The following is a 17,384-nucleotide window of genomic DNA, read 5'->3' on the forward strand; positions in this document are numbered from 1 at the left end:
GAAACTTGGGCAATCATTTTGTCATTTGTCTTACTGAATTGTAATTATTAATCTCAAATTTTTGTATTGAAACTGTTACAAGTAGGACTCAATGAACAGTAGAGAAATGACATTTTGGTGGCTCCCCACTTTTGTCCCAGAAGTCAAGTTCTTACAGTTTGAAAATATTTTAAGTAGTTAAAATATTTTAAATGTTTGATACAGAGAAGTAAGTCAACAGTGTTTGTGAGTGATCAAGCAAGACCTCCCTCAAACAAAGAGTAAATTAATATCCAAGAATTACAATAGCAAAGACTTGCTAAAACTATGTTGGTTTTCGGAATTCTGAATTGATTTTACTTGTCATATCTGTTAATTATCATCCATGTAAATGTATGCAAATAGGTGAAAACAGCAGAGACTCGTTCAGTTCGCCAATTCCACTTCACAGCCTGGCCCGACCACGGGGTGCCGGAAACCACCGAGCTTCTAATCAGCTTCAGACACCTGGTCAGAGAACACATGGACCAATATTCCACCAACTCCCCCACTGTGGTCCACTGCAGGTTTGTCAGAACAAACAGCCAGGGACACTTTGAGAATGTTTGTAGTTTGGGGGGATTCATTCAGGTACTTACCGTATAGAACACTGAACCTCAGAACTGTAAGGCAGATGTGCTAAAAACTAGGTCACTGCGCCTTGTTTCGTTTAGCTATCTCAGGGATGGGCAACTTGAATACTAGAGGGGTGCAAAGATTTGTATCAGTGCTACTGCGAGGGCACATAAAATCACGCGCTTCCTAACCAGATGTATGGCCAAAATGCAATTGGGTTAGGGTTGCACTGGCTAAAAAGCTATATGGAGAACAGCATAAGGGAGGGTAAGGTCTTCAGTTTTGGATATCACCTGTGGTGTACCGCAAGGATCAATATTGGGACCAAAGTTATTTTTATTATACATAAACGATATGTGTAATGACTAAGATATTAAAGTATGTTATTTTTGCACACTATACAAATGTTTTCTGTGTAGGAGAGAACCTCCAGTATCTGGTGGAAGTTGTCTCAACAGAGTTAGACAAATTGAAATTGTGGTTTGACGCAAACAAATAATCTGTATTTGTATTCGGTTTTTTTTTTTAACACAAAATTTATGGTTTTGGGAAATTGCACTATGCCATCTTCTGTGGAGTTAAAAATTTTAAAAATATATTAGACTTGAAAGAGTATATGAGGATAGTTTTCTATGAATTATTATTGACTCTAGACTCAGTTAGAAATCACGTTTATTATATTAGATCCAAAGTGGCACGGAGTGTGGGGATATTTGGGAAAATTAAGGGCATCTTTAACCATTAATCTATGTATTTGCTATACTGCTCTCTCATATTACCATATATTTCCCAATGTGTCAATGATGGAGGATTCGTTACTAGATACTCGGTTCTATGGTTACCTATACTTTTATTTATTTTATTCTTCTTTTTTTTTGTATATAGTATTTTCCTTGGCTGACATGGTATAGTTAAACATACGCTATGTGCTGGGTTAGGGCACTTAAAAGCTTTAAGCTGCAGCCCTAATCCTTTCGGCATTATAAAAGCCTTATGAATATATATATGTACATATAGGTTTGTGTGTGTGTGTGTGTGTGTGTGTGTGTGCGTGCGTGCGTGCGTGCGTGCGTGTGTGTGTGTGTGTGTGTGTGTGTGTGTGTGTGTGTGTGTGTGTGTGTGTGTGTGTGCGTGTGTGTGCGTGTGTGTACTTTTCACGATTTTGTGGTGCTATTGGTGCTGTCCGAATAAAATTCAATTTCGTTAACATACTTTTAATGCATGTCCTCTTTGTACCTTTTTTCACTCATTCAAAATGCGAAAAAATTATGTCTGCTATCTAGTGATGATTGGTGACTAACAAATAAATAACTTCCTGACCAAAGTTTTTGCAGCCCTTGTCTGGTGTGGGTAATAATGTTGAAGCACCCCTTCCATGCTATGTAAATATTCACCTGTCATTGTGTCTTTCTCTCTTTCAGTGCTGGGGTGGGCCGCACTGGCACCTTCATAGCCATTGATCGTCTCATCTTCCAAATTGAAAGGGAAAATGTGGTGGATGTATATGGCGTGGTCCATGACCTGCGCATGCACCGGCCACTCATGGTTCAGACAGAGGTACATACAATGCTACATTCAGTGTTATTTGTGTAAGATGGTCATAACATGGAGATTTTATGTCTGTGCAGGACCAGTATGTGGTTTTAAACCAATGTGCAATGGATATAATCCGATCAAGAACTGGGACTAATGTGGATCTAATTTACCAAAACACCGCCGCACTCTCTATTTATGAGAATGTGGAACCCAGAAGAGGATATTATAAACGCGGGTACCACAATACATAAACCCTCAGGTCTTCTACTTCATTTTTTAGTGGTATAGCAAGGAAAAGGGACTGTTTTTCTAAAATGTCAAATTCTTCTTTAGAAAACATTTTAGTTCTCTGAATCAAAAAAAAGGATTGTTTTATCATGTCAATTGTTAACCAATATAAAATTGGTGTGGTAGTTTCCTGTAACATGTTTGGACTGTGTAGCTGTCTACTGTAATTATGCTGGCCTTATACTGTATATGGCTGCTCAGGTTTATGGGTATTATTACTGACACTTGTAAAGTGTAAAGAGAAATTGTCTTAAATTGAAATGTCGGTCTTGTGCTCCCCCACTGTGGTTTGAAACCAGCAGAAGGAACTAACTAAAGTCAAGTGTCACCCAAATTGAAAGAGTGTTATTGACCAATGCAAATAGAACAGAATAATATGACAGTTTATTAGGGCTTTGCACATCCCATATTAGTTACTTTGAACTGTGCAATGAGTACTTATTTTTGTTTTGTTATTAATGTATATTTTATGTTATGTTTGTATTTTTATGGGCTGATGTGAAAAATGCACTGGATGCATTTATGTTTCTCCTCTACTCATTTGTAAATAAAGAGGCGTGCTTTTTTATTCTTATTTTTATTTTATCATTTGATCTGTTTGAAACATTCATCATTATGTATTATGCAGTCATACCATTTTTAAATGGCATTTTTCACATGCATGTCACTTCCTGCTGAGTACATTGTCAAACATCCATGTATGTGATCAACATTATTAATATTATTTTCCATGTACATCTAAAAATTTTATTTTTTTCTTCTTTTTTTTTTTTTTTTAAAATGAGACCGGTATATGTTCTTTGAAAACATTGGTGGCTTGCTTATCGGGCCTACCAGTCGGTTTGTTGTCATGCATACAAAAAAATAATAATCTAGAATGTAGTTTAAGTTTGTATTATTTGATTATGTGATGCTTGCTGGTACAATGCAAAACTTTAAATGACCTGCATTTATGATTTGTGGTGTGATGTGTAAAGAGGTATACGCAGGTGTGAAAGTGACTAGAATTTTTTCTAGAAAGCCGGAACTCCCTGACACAAAGGTCGCTGCGCAGCCAGAATGTTTTTCTTTTTTTTTATGATGTGCAAAATAGCAGATAACAAAAACACCGACGTGCACACGTCGACGTGACTCGTCACATACACAGAGAACAGAGCCGGTGGACAGAACTCCGTGGGATAAATAAATAATAGATATCGTTGGAAACGGATTACGCTATACAAGCACACTGTAACAATTCCAAAGCACTTTATGCTATGTTCATACCAAAATAGGGGGAAGCGTTCCGCTGTCGTGCCAAAAGTATTTACCCCATACAAAAATTGCATCCCCTGCTGTGGGATATTATAACTTTTACCACAGAAAAGTGGAGATTCTTCGAAAAGCTTCCTTGTAAACAGATATTTAAACTTCAAACAACTGTAACAAAACAGAAAAACCGTAACATTCAGTCGTCTGAGCTTTTTCTAGAAATTTCTGATCTTTCCTACTGCGTGTGTGGTCATTGAATGCAGCGCGAGTGTTTGCTTTTCTTTTGCTTCTCCGCGATAAATACTTTTTTCTTGTTTCAAAACGAAACCACGTGTGTTTTTATGTATTTATTGAAAAACATGCGTTGTACACGCAGGAGGGGATAAAAAAAAAATTAAGGGGGTATTTAGTGGCTGGTGGTTGTTGCATGTAGGTGACAACAGACAGGACGCTGTGTGTGACGTAGTCCATCCCCGAAGCCGATGTGGCACATATTTCAGCCTATCAGACCGCTCGGCGAAATGCAAAGAAAGTTACATTTTTTCAACTTTGGCGAATATGCAAATTGGCGCTGCACCGCACAGGTCTCCAAATGCGTCCTCCGTGCCGCCCCACTTGTTGTGTATGTAAATCTGACGTTTGTAAAAAAAAAATATATATATATATATATATATATATATATATATATTCTTCTTGGGTGTCAGCCTGGCAGGTTATTTAACATGGGTTCTGACAGTTGCCATCCTATTTTCGGACCGGAAGGAATTTTATTTACCGGAACGCATTTCCGGACCGTTCCGGACCACTTTCACCCCTGGTTATTAAACTGGGCCTCTTGCTTGCTGATGTGAATACCACCAGAGGGCGCTCATTTATATGTCCTGTTTTAAAGAATGTGAACGCGTGCTGTCAATGCAAAACACATTACCCCACTCAGATCCCCAACACGTTGGCCCCACCAAAAATAATTTTGATGCATAAACGATTTTATGCTCGTTTTTACTTTAACTGATTAACTTTACTCTATTTTGTAACATTATCACGGGTCAGTAATTTGGGTTTCATCTGTATAATTGGTTGAAAATATTTTAAATACTGTACAATGTATGATGGAATACACAACACAACGTTTTCCTCTGAAAGATGCCCACAACTCTATCATCTATTTTTTTCTATTCATATTAAATATTTTGAATAATCAATGTGTAAATATGATTGAATATTTTATGGAATATTTTTTTCATTACAACAATACAATGTGTTAAATTGAAGTATAAACAGCATGAAAAAAATAATTGTGATTCCAGTTGTTTACAATTAATTCATCTGTTTCCTACATATAGGTTGTCCTTGTTAGAGGTGACTATGGAGGAGATGGCACATACTGTATAGACAAACAGCCACTCAGTCACATTCACATCTGGAATCTAACGTGTATATTTTTAGATTTATTTTTTTTAAAGAGTGGGGGTCACATTGCCTAAATATGACAGATTATAGCTGTTGGCCTAAAAAATGAAGTATCGTTTAAATATTCAATTAGCTTCTATTGTAAAATAATATACAGTATTTCTCTCTCTCTCTCTCTCTCTCTCTCTCTCTCTCTCTCTCTCTCACACACACACACACACACACACAGACAAAATAAAGTGGCCTAGCCATTTTAAAAATCACATGTCCACTGGAACTTGAGCACAAAGGTTTTCATATTGCAGTTACAGTGTAGGTAGCAAATTGTCTTTCACTTGTAGGCCCCATGAGTAGCACTTTTTTCTTTCCTTTTTTTTTTTGTTTACTATTGAGGTGCTAAAAGCGCTTTAACACTGCCTCCTCATTCACCTACTGATGGCGCTAAATCAGAAGCAACTGGAAGTTCAGAATCTTGCTCAAGGACACTTTGATATAGTCACAAGGGACGAGGATCAAATCCACAACCTTCAGATTAGGAGGAGACAACTATTCTACCTCATGAGCCATGCCACCATCGTGTGATTAAGCATAATTACAGCCAGTATGTATACTATATGTTACGTGGTACTCCCAAGAACCACGAGTATCCAATGAGCCTGTTCCAAAAATGATTCACCAGTGATGGGGTATTTTGCTTTTTTCAGGAATTTGGAAAATGTAAACAAAAAATATTTAGTGTTGCATATTGGTATTTAATTGTTTCCCAAATATTCGCTCATCATGACCATAATCAGTGTTTTCACATAAATGTTTTATTAATATTTATACTAACTAGAGGGGTCACTAACATCAATTATTTGGGTAATTGCCCTGCCCGTTTTGGGCAGAAATTTTTGCTGACCAATTTAGTGGTTGATTTAGCCAACGTAGCCGATTGTTTCCCCAGTCCTAATAGTATCATACATTAATAATAACATGATTAAACTTGATTTGAGCGAATTTGTTATTTTAGAAGTCTATTATACTGGTAGTCATTTATCACATCATGGGGAGCATTTTCTGGGTTTTTAGTATCATTGTGGGGACATTTTGGTGGTCCCCATGAGTCCAAAACTCTTGTTGAGGGTCAAAACTTGGTTTTAGAGTTTAGGTTTGAAATGGGTTTTGGTCGGGGTTAGGGTAAGGCAGTCAGTTGTGATGGTTAAGGTTAGGGTAAAGGTCTACGAAATGCATTATGTCAATGAGATGTCCCCACTACAAATGCTTTGAGCACTATATACTATTTACTACTTATTTACTATTTACTGTAGCACCGTCTGTATGCTACAATAATACCGTACTGTAGCCAAACTGGGAAAAAAAGATGCTATGCCCTGGCCGGACCACAGGGGGCGCCAATGCTCCCATGCAACCGAAGTGTCGCGCGGCAGTCCTCACAGGCTGGCAGTGAATGTAGCTTGAGTCGCCTCCAAGCTCTGGTGTCCCTCTACTCTCTCCATGTTGAAACGGAGCAACTTCTCCTCAACAGAGCACTCCTCCAATCTCGCGGCGCAGCCTTGTTGCACGGTCCCCTCCTCGGTCCTTGTGGATATGACGCCGATCTGGGACGAGAGCTCGGAGGCGACCGCATGAACCCCGAAACACGGTCGACACCGAGTAAGTTTGCGTTTTTGGTGCTTCATCACGTCGGTTGAGATAACTTGCTATTTTTAGCTAACGTTACTTGTTATTTCTCGGAATTGTGCGTTCGATGGTATTATTCTCTACCGCGCGCATGCTAGCAAATATTACACTGACAGGCAAGTATTACTCGTACATGTTGTCTTTTGCAGCGACGTTTAATTATTTCGAAGTACTTAACGGTTCGCCGTTTGGAGGAATTCGCCCACTTTTGTGTGTTGTGAAGCAGGGCACAGGCTAACGTGTCTAGCTTAGCGTTAGCGACACCAAGTCAGGCTTCGCCACGTTAGCGAGTTAGCTGAATCTCGTTCCCAGTTATTTTTATTTTTATTATTTGTTTCTTTTCATACATTGCCACTTGGTGAGTGGCAACCATAAACACTAGCGATGATGTGATGTGAACTAGCCCCTGGAAAGCAATGTACGTCTCTACCCACTGATGGCGCCTCTATGTGGGCTTATTATGGAAAATATGAAGCCCTAAAAAGGTACATGTGACTGAGCAATCCCCCGAGGTAAACATCAAGGATGAATATGAATACGATAATCATCCTTCAACGTGATGCACGACTTGAGCTCACGATGCGGCAACGTTAAGTGAGAAAACAAGTGGTGTGCCATGGCGAGTGATTCCAAAGATCACGGAGCGACTCGGAGACATTCAAATTGTGAAATGTGTAGGCGTTGTCATTTTCTGATTGGGGGTATTTCACTGATTCTCAAAAGGCAAATAAATGCCTGTCTGCGGGCTTTACCTCTCTGTTTACATCTAGGGCAGCGTCATTACAATAACTATGGTATTTGGGTCTTTATGGAATAACGTCGACTTTCTATACTAGAATTTGTGTAACATCCGCCATGTTCACAATATGATCAGATTATTTTGACACCCATCATCATAGTGGTTTCTTTGAAATCCTCACAAAAAGAAACATGCTTTACTAAACGTGTCGCCCAGCTCGCTCTGACTCATCTGCGTTGACATAGATAAGAAAGTCGTCATCATAGAGAATGTGGGACTAAGCGTGAAATGAGAATAACCACTCGCAATGCATTGTGGTTAATATCAACCGATTGACTGGCCATTGATGTACACTACTTTACAAAGTGCACTCTGGGTAATTTTGAGCGCACTACCTTATTTTTGGGTGGGGGGTGGCATTCGGACACGCCTACAAAATGGCCTGACCCCTTAGTAGGGCACTATATGGGGAACAGTGTGCACATTCTGACACAGCCTTAACTTCCACAGTATGTCCACAAGATTTTTTCAAATGTATTTTTTAATAATAAGAAGAAATGCATGGAAACAGGCTATCAGGTTGAGTGCATCATAACGGAGCATGGAGGAAAAACAGAAAATGAATGCAAAATAAATAAGATAAGAAACAATTTATTTAACAAATCCAATTTACCATAACAAAATGTCAGGCATATGTAATTACAGGGTTTTAGGACCTGGGGGAAGATCGCAGGCGTTCACTGTCCTGGCGTGTTCTCCTTCCACTGCTGCTCATATCACTTGTGCACAAACAATTGACATCCCTCGTGTCTGGAGCCTACACACACTTGAAGTAACCAAAAAAATCGCAGAATAGAGACTGAGCACCACTTCCTATTCACTTTTTAAAGACCTCACCTTGGTCCTAAAACACCCTCCAATCTTCCCCCAGCTCCGAAAACCTTCCTCTACACATACAACACAATATGAATTAAGCAGAAAAATAAACCCTTTTTATCCATCTCGGGGGGCGGCCATGTTGCCACAATGCCGCTTGTTGCAGACTGAAAATGACATCACAAGATATCCAGGAGGATCACTGATAAAGAAGATCCAAGTTAAGCAAAATGCATGACAGATGGAAGAAGTTGAAAGCATTCTTCAGCGGTTAATCCTGGAAACAGTGCTAGAGTCGAGAAACTCGTGGAGAGATGATTACAGAATCATTGTTGATGATTAGGGATGGGTATCGTTAAAATGTTATCGATATTGCTGCTCCTAACGATGCTGCGTATCGATCCGGTGCCTTAACAGTAGTGTTGTCATGATACCAAAAGTTTGATTTTGATACTATACCTGCATAAAATACCTCAATACCGGTACTGAAACGGTACCTCGACAAAAATCTAAAACATCAGTTAAAGCAGCGAAATTAAAACTTGACAAATGAACAAATTATTTATATTTTTTTTAATATTCAAACTATTAGGATGTATACATGTTAATATATGTAAGACTGTTTTTTGTATGTAGTGTATGAGCTTTCACATTGCATGCCATATTCTTGAAGTACTGTCCACCAAATACTCCAAATCCTGTTGATACAACTTAAAATTAATGCCAGTTTAATTTTTCTGAGTAAAAAATAGATGTAGCGATCTTATTACAAAAAAATGGACCGTCATGACAACATAGGTTCGTTAATGACATATCTGCCATGATTTCACCCACTCATTTTGTTATCAAAGGCAGTAAAGGTTTAATGACTGTTGGTGGATGTGTAATAATCTACTATTGAATGACAGTGTAATGGCACCCTGCAAAAGTAGAATGCCATTCTGGTTAGTAATTCTGACAGGCCAAAGGAAGTAGGTCAAACGATCAATAAAACCCACTCTGCTTATGTCTGTTACTTTATACACTAAACATCTGATGTGCTTTTGATCATTAAATCATCCAGTAAAAAAAAAGAAAAATCCATCATAGCTTTAATAATGATTGACATTTCCTGGTGTTGATCTGTTAACGCGAACGTCTGCTCATGACGTGTGACGCTGTACCTTGCTCAGGCGGGGATATTTAATGGTGTTGCTCACTAAGCCTATCAACTAGAACTCCGGCTTTGCTCGGCCGTTGGATGATAAATGAGTGGAGTGTGATGGAGGAGAATGATGGCTAGTGAGAATTCGAAGAGCTATTTGAGTCACGTTCCGTGGGTGATTTCTGCTGTATTTTAATCACTGCTCGCTCGAGCAGCAAGACACAACAGATGTCCCAGCTCCCATGCTGTGCAGTGGTAAATACTTAAAAGACGCCATTTTCAACCAGACACTGTAGCGCTAACCTCTACACCCTTGTCCCTGCTCTGAAACCAGCTGGGACTTGTGTTGCTTGCACTCTGTCACCCCCAGCATTACTATATCAATCAACATACACTTTAGGCATACAAAGGAAACCTCAAAAGAAGACACCACTAGTAACTCATTTTCCAGTATTGGATTAGGCATTAATTTGTGTATAAAGAATAAAAGTGTAAATATATCTGGCAGAATTTTCTTTTACAACAATTTAACTCATTTGCTCCCAAAAACATATAAATAGGTTCCATTTTAAATGTTTAAGTGTCCCAAAGACGTATTTATATGTTTTTTTTTTTTTTTGCAGAAGGCTTTGATGCAGCCTCTCAACTGTAAAGAACGATTAAAGAAATTGTAGTTATTACACAAACAGCCAGCATGTGGCAGCAGAGCAAAAGAGATCAACTAGGGGCCATGTTGAAAAAAAGCTCATTACTCACATTTCTAAATAGATTTGTGAATAATGATGAAGTATATTCTAATGCTAATTGCTGCAAAAACGGAAACAGGTGAAAGAAGAGACTAATCTTTCTTTTTGTGGATGTTTTTATAGCAATAGAATACAACGTTTTGTGGGCCTTGCAAAATAAGTCAAAATCCAGTAAAACAGTCGGGAGCGAAGGGGATTTCTTCTGTGAAAATGGCAGGGAGTGAATGAGTTAAGTATCAAAATAAAAACCGTGAGCAACACCATTATCCTGGTCACGTGACCGTAATTGTAATAGTGTCTTAAAAGTCACTTACACTAACAATAGTCTGGCTGGAGCTGCCTGTCTTAGTTATAATGGGCTCAATAACTTCCCGTCCACTGTGTGCGTCTGCAAAAAAAGGTCCATGTAGAAACATGGACAGTGGCGCAAATATGGTTCCAGCGGAGCTTCGGGGCAAACATTTTCAGTCTACCTATTTTTAAAGTCGACTTTTTTACCCCACCATAAACCATTCACACTGATATTCAAACCTATGGACAATGTAGAGTGTTCAATCAACCTACCATACATGTTTTTGGAACCAGATAACCTAGAAAAACCCCACACAGGCATGGGGAGAGCGTGCAAACTCGTTTTCAGATCAATTAAAACATTATATTTCCACATTAGACGGAACAAAGAGAATTCATGTTTCATCAGGATTTCCTGTGCACAGGCAAATTCTAAATGCAATTTTGCTGTCACTTTATTTTTCAAAACATTTTTAAAAATGTTGTTTTAAGCCACATTCACAGGTCGTACTAAGATGTAATGCTGTTTATTTTGTTCCCATGTCACAGAATGTTCAGTTTCTTCGAACTAAGACGGCAACAATTCGTTAGAGTAACAAATCAGCATCTTGGAAATATGATTGCAGTCTACCAGTATGTATTACGCTTCTGCGTTGTTTAGTTCAGTGAAAAAAGGCAACATTGGATCCACTCAACCTCCACCTAACTGTGTGTTTAGGAGGGATGCACCGAAATGAAAGTTTTTGGCCGAAAATGAGAAATGCTTGGCCGAAAACTGAATCGCTGAAATTTTTAATTTTTTTTTGTTATCATTGCATTCATTTAAATTATAATATTATTATCAAATATTTAGGCCTATTTAGCACTGGCATTTGAACAAAGCACAATATAAGTCCACACCACAGACATGTTGGCGAATGGTACATTAAACACCAAACGCGGGGTGAGCAGCTCAGCATTTTAATGTACAGTAGTTTGCACCGGCGGGCACGGATGCGTGCGGTGCGGATGGCGCATTTGTAGGCTATTTGGAGCGGGACACGGTGCGGCGCACTTAAAATTGGCACAGTCACATATTCACCAACGTTTAAAAATAATTACATTTCTTCGCACCAGCCAGTCGGCTTTGGGAACGGACTGCAAAGTCACAAAACTGTTGATAGCAATAGTGCTAACATTGGATAAAGTATTTAGCACAGCCACGAGAATGCTAGTGTAAAAGTGGAAGCGTTCAAGGAACTCTCATCTAAGAAAAAAAAAGGAAGGCTCTGCAGGAGAAAGAGCGGCTCACCTGTAGTGCAGTACTCGGCAGAGCTCTCTTTTTTTGACATAGTTTACCAAGCCACGCCCCTCTCCTTCTCCGGTGTCCACAATGAAGCTGCCGGTACTCACAAACACCAGGGAGTAGCGAGGCGGACACTCACCCCCACGTTTGGTGTTAAATTCAAACAGATGCTTCCTTGCAGCGTTTTTTTTTTGGTGCTTGCGTCACCACAACATCCTCTTTCGGCTTTCATTTTATTTTTGAAATTTTCGGTGGCCGAATATTCGCTGCATCACTAGTTTTTAGTGAAACTTAAAATGTGATAAGTACATATTTGTGTTCTGTTGGTTGCTAATGAGGTGACATACTTTGAATAGCGTTGCTGTCAGTTGAACTGTTATCGTCAATAAACTGGGTGAGTCAACAGTTCTTACGGGGAGTTCTTTATTTGCAGCTCTACAGTTAGTAGTTGACTACCAGTGGTGTGTGTACAGTTGGCAAATACAGTAGTTCCAGAAAGGCGCCCTCTTAAGACTGAGGCTGGAGGCAGGAGGGTTGAGTCTCCACCCATTTTAGCAAGAAGCATTGAAAGGAGGAACCAAGGATGTAATGCTCTTAGGACTTTGTGTGTCTAAGTGACGGCTTTTTTTGTATTTGTGCATCCCTACAGGTAAGACAAGTGGCTTTGACAAAGGCCTCTGGATGTGGTGTGAACTGCAACTCAGGTGAAAGGTAAGATGAGCATTCCGCTACTTGACCTACCATTATCATACCTTAATAATGAATGAGCTTGGCTCAAATAGCATTTCTATTGAAATTACTGCTACTCTCTGTTCAGGTGAGACTTTATATTTTGCATTGTAAGTTTATGCTTGCAAGGCATTTGCTGACTAAAGCTTATTTATCACTGTATTGTTTTACTTGCATGTCTATAATCTCTGCATTTAAAAAGTAAGCATTTTGTTGCTGAATTAATACACCGTTGAGATTAGTTTGAAGTGAACTAAGAACTTTTTCTTCTTTTTTTTGTTGGAACCAGAAGGTAGGGAATGTTTGGTTTTGCTCAAGGATGAATTTCTATAGATAGACGAATGAGAGAGGTTTGTCAAAGATGGAGATGAGGTTGACTGAGAGAACTTGTTCATCTTGCATATGGTTAGAAAGTGTAATGAGTAGGTACTGTTCTTTTTCAGCCCTCTCTCTTTAGAAGAGTGTGTATTTTGGTGACTTCTGACAGGATAATTGTACAGTGCACCATCTATATTTATGTTACTCGTATAAAGTGTACAGGAGTGTTGTCTGACTGTTATTTGAGGAATATGGCACCTTCCTTTTAATAGATTTTGTGTTGGTAGCCAAACGTTAATGGTAGTTCCTTTCATGTTAATTGGGGTACAGCATACCTGTTTTCAAGCGAACATTTATTGTTCAACATTTTTACTGAAAACGTGTTAACTTCACATTGCAGAGTGGAAGAAGTATAGAACTGTATCTAAAAGGTTGACCCCTTACCATTTGTGTCAAAGTAAACTTGAAGCACTTCTTGAACCATTTGGATTATCATCAAAATTTTGGGCTCTTTTTAAAGATAACACTTTGATTTTTTTCTCCCCAACAGTCAAAATCTGTTTAAGTGCTACTGGCACTGAGTATTTGAAGTTTGAATACAAAAAAAAAATATTTTTCACAAAATCTGCCTTGAAAATGAATGTAGAATGTTGTGCTGGACTGAAAAACACCACAATATGAAAGCTTGAGGTCTTCCCTAATTCCAGTTCAAGTTTAACAATAATACTACAGAAAATGAACATTTTACACAGGATTTTCTAAAACATGGGTTTAGGTGAACAAAACTACGCCATTTGGGTGACCCTTGAAAGCTTAAGGTCAAGTCTAATAAAAAAATCATTTTAATTTGTCACCTATTCAATTTTTAAACATAGACTTTACCCACATTTAGACATTGTTTTGACATGAATTCAAAGCAAGGGATCAAAGAAATATGCGCCTTTATGACGCACCGTTGACCGATGTTTTCTCTCACATGATGTAAGCGCAAACTGGCTTTTGAAAAAAAAACAAAAAATCTAGCAAGAATTTGACGTATTCAGAATCTCATTGGCTGTTCAATATGTCAATCACCATGGAGTCTCTGTGACGAGTTCATGCATCGCACGAGAGAGGACCTTTCACGCGCATCGTCTTTGGACATGATAGACAAAGGAAGGCTAGGGGATTGGACCACATAAGGTGTCAATTACTTCCCACATGGTTCCTTTGCTTTTTTTATGCTTGTAGATCAGTTGCAAAGGCTAGTCCATGAGTGCTAACTCAAACGAGCATAAGAATTGGGTGAATCTTGTGCGTATTTGGCAGGTTGCAGCAACCAAAAACGTGACTTTGTGACATTGGAGGGCTTAAAGGCGGAGGGTGTTTGTTTGTTTTCAAATTGTGAGTTACTATGGCAACCAGCCACGTCGATGTTTTGAGGATCTGATTGGCTTTTCGAAACGTTCATCACCAAAAACTTTCGCTATGACTGGCTCAAGCAGCGACGGGAGGTGTGTTAGGAGGATAATTTGACGACATTGGCTTGCGTGGATCTTGTGACTGATAAAACATCTTTCTATTGGACCAAGCAAGGTGTCATTCAGAAGCCAACCCTTAAGAGTTTGTTGACAAAGTCTTCCGGGGCTAATTTGTACAGGCAATGTGGAGCGACAAGTCATCCTGGGTCGATGTCAGGCGTATTTTGAAACTTGCAGCACCAAATAACGTGGCTATATGGATGTAGAGGGTCGGTGTAGGCAAACAATTTTCCCGGAATACTTTCATTGGACTCTTTTTGAAGTAATTGGACCACTTTCGACCAAGTGGGACATCTGGTTGGGAATAGCGGTGGCTATACCGGGTAAGTTACATCTTTTCTTGCAATTCCAATTGTCTGACTTAAGTGCTCACTGAGCCTGCAGATATGATTTCATAATGAAATGTTGGGCATTATTCAAATCTGAAAGAAGCCATCTTTCAAACGGTGTACAGCATGACGATCAAGCATGCTGGATATTGAGTGAGAGACACCTGCAAGCTCTGGAAAATGGTGTAGCGCCCGCGGCCGGGTGTTCGGAATGATAACCGGTTAACTGGTTGTGCCATCTTTGTAGTGCTGTCACTATCGAACATTTTTAGAATCGATTAATCTATTGATCATCAATATTGATTGATTAATCAACTAATTACATTCATTTTAATTTTGCATTAAAGTGTATTACAGAAGGGGAGGCACGGTGGCTGACTGGTTAGCACGTCCGCCTCCCAGTGCAGAGGACATGAGATCGAGTCCGGGCTTCGGCCTTCCTGGGTGGAGTTTGCATGTTCTCCCCGTGCTTGCGTGGGTTTTCTCCGGGTGCTCCGGTTTCCTCCCACATTCCAAAAACATGCATGGCAGGTTGATTAGACACTCCAAATTGTCCATAGGTGTGATTGTGAGTATGGTTGTTCATCTCTGTGTGCCCTGCAATTGGCTGGCAACCAGTTCAGGGTGTACCCCACCTACTGCCCGAAGCCAGCTGGGATAGGCTCCAGCAACCCCCTTGTGAGGACAAGCGGTTAGGAAAATGGATGGATGGATGTATTACAGAAGCGTTTTTTTCCCCATTATTGTTGTCGATTAATTTGATAATCGATTACTTGTCAATTAATCTATAAATTTTGACAGCTCTACTTCTTTGGCAGCGATAACACAAGCAAAATTTTCCTGTAGTTGCAAATCAGATTGTGCAATCGTCAGGAAGAATTTTGGAACATTCCTCTCAAAAAACTGTTTCAGTTCAGCATTTTCTTGGGAATGCGCTCATTAAAGTCATGCCACAGCATCTCAATCAGGTTTAGGTCAGTACTCTGAGTAGGCCATTCCCTAAGGTGTATTTATTATTTTTAAGGTGTATTGCCCTTTTGTTTAACTTTAATTGGCAGACTATTGGTCTTGAGTTTTCTTGTAAAATGCCTTGATAAACTTTGGAATTAATTTGTCCATCAACGATAGAAATTTGTCAAGGCCCCCTGAGGAGACAAAGCAGTTCCAGTAGTGATGTGGAACATTCAGGTATAAATAGCAGTGATCCATCGCAGGGTTTCCCCCAACATTTTATTAGCCTGGTGGCCAGCCAGGCTTCTCTTGAACCCCACGGACATGATAAAAATGCCACAAGGTTTCCGACAACAGAAACAGCTGGAAACTTGGGTGGGGTTAAATGGAACTGTCTTAAAATGGTTCAGGTCCTAGGAAAGGAGTTACTTTGTGACCATTTGGAAATTTAGAATCTGATCGAATGGCCATGACATGTGGGGTCCCTCAAGGGTCAGTCCTTGGACCCCTGTTGTTCAGTCTGTATATGTTACCTTTGGGTCAAATGCTTCCGAACGCCAATGTTGACTATCATAGTTGTGCAGATGACACACAACTGTATTGATCAATGTCCCCAAATGACAGCAGTTCAATTAACGTATTGTGTCATTCACTAGAGCAAATTAACAACGGGATGAACCAAAATTTCCTTCAGCTAAACGAAAACAAAACGGAGGTCATTGTTTTCGGCAGTAAATAAAAGCGGATTGCTGTTAGAAAACACCTTGAGTCGCTGTCTTTAGAAACCAAAGACCAAGTTCGAAATCTTGGGGTGCTAATAGACTCAGACCTGACTTTCAGCAATTATATCAAATCAATTACTAAGACAGCCTTTTATCAGCTGAAAAACATATGCAGACTGAAGGACCGTATGCTCCAAGCAGACCAAGAGAAGCTTATCCGTGCTTTTATCTCCAGCAGACTCGATTACTGTAATGGTCTTCTGACTGGACTCTCTCATCATCAGACAATTGCAGCTCATTCAGAACACTGCAGCTCGAGTTCTGACCAAAACAAAGACATCAGAAGTGACATATCACTCCAGTCCTTACGGCTCCCAGTCAGCTGGTCTATAAATAGCGGAATGGTTTGGATCCTGAATCTATTCAAGAAATGCTGATTGAATACAAACCCAGCAAGGCTCTGAGATCTACAGACTTGGGCCAACTAGTGGATCCCAGAGTTTGACGTAAACATGGTGAAGCTGCATTTAGCTGTTAAGCGGCACACAAATGGAATAAATTGTCAACAGAAGTGAAGTCAGCCCCGAGTGTAAATGCTTTTAAATCCAGATTGAAAACTTTGCGTTGTTCACATACCTTTGTTTAAGGTCTTTTAAACTGTTTTAAATCATGTATTTTCTCTTTTATTATTATTATTTTTGTAAACTTCCTTGCGCTGAATGTTTTTAAAGTTTGCTGTCTAATGTTTTAATATTCTTTTAGTAAATTTTGTAACCTACTTTTGTTTTCTTGCTCTGTTAACTACTGTGTCTGTCGATGCTTATTTCCTTGTGTAAAGCACTCTGAGTTGCCTTGTGTATAAAATGTGCTATACAAATAAACTTGCCTTGCCTTAATAGAGATGGATCAAATGATGATAAAAGGTATGTTGTCTTAGAAAGGTAGCTAACTACATAGCTTGATGTGAGTCTG

The 17,384-nt window shown here is 39.3% G+C and overlaps 2 protein-coding genes across 6 annotated transcripts in view; both read left to right on the top strand.

Annotated features, from left to right (window-relative positions):
- LOC144053924 (receptor-type tyrosine-protein phosphatase eta-like) overlaps positions 1-2,992 on the top strand; it is a 33,266-nt gene extending 30,274 nt beyond the window's left edge. Inside the window, exons 30-32 of the mRNA XM_077568839.1 lie at positions 385-545; positions 2,016-2,151; positions 2,223-2,992. Coding sequence (XP_077424965.1) covers positions 385-545; positions 2,016-2,151; positions 2,223-2,381 — 456 coding nt within the window. The 3' untranslated portion in view covers positions 2,382-2,992. The remainder of the gene's footprint in view (positions 1-384; positions 546-2,015; positions 2,152-2,222) is intronic.
- Positions 2,993-6,487: 3,495 nt separating this feature from the next.
- Positions 6,488-17,384, top strand: part of osbpl5 (oxysterol binding protein-like 5) — a 30,346-nt gene continuing 19,449 nt past the window's right edge. For 2 of the 5 annotated variants that reach the window (XM_077568548.1, XM_077568549.1), the window contains exon 1: positions 14,055-14,733. In XM_077568548.1, coding sequence (XP_077424674.1) covers positions 14,607-14,733 — 127 coding nt within the window. In that variant the 5' untranslated portion in view covers positions 14,055-14,606. Of the gene's footprint in view, positions 6,736-12,492; positions 12,555-14,054; positions 14,734-17,384 lie in introns of those variants that run through there. The other 3 variants (XM_077568552.1, XM_077568551.1, XM_077568550.1) reach the window with 3 other exon arrangements.

This window comes from Vanacampus margaritifer, chromosome 6, assembly GCF_051991255.1.
Source record: "Vanacampus margaritifer isolate UIUO_Vmar chromosome 6, RoL_Vmar_1.0, whole genome shotgun sequence".
NCBI lineage: Eukaryota > Metazoa > Chordata > Actinopteri > Syngnathiformes > Syngnathidae > Vanacampus > Vanacampus margaritifer.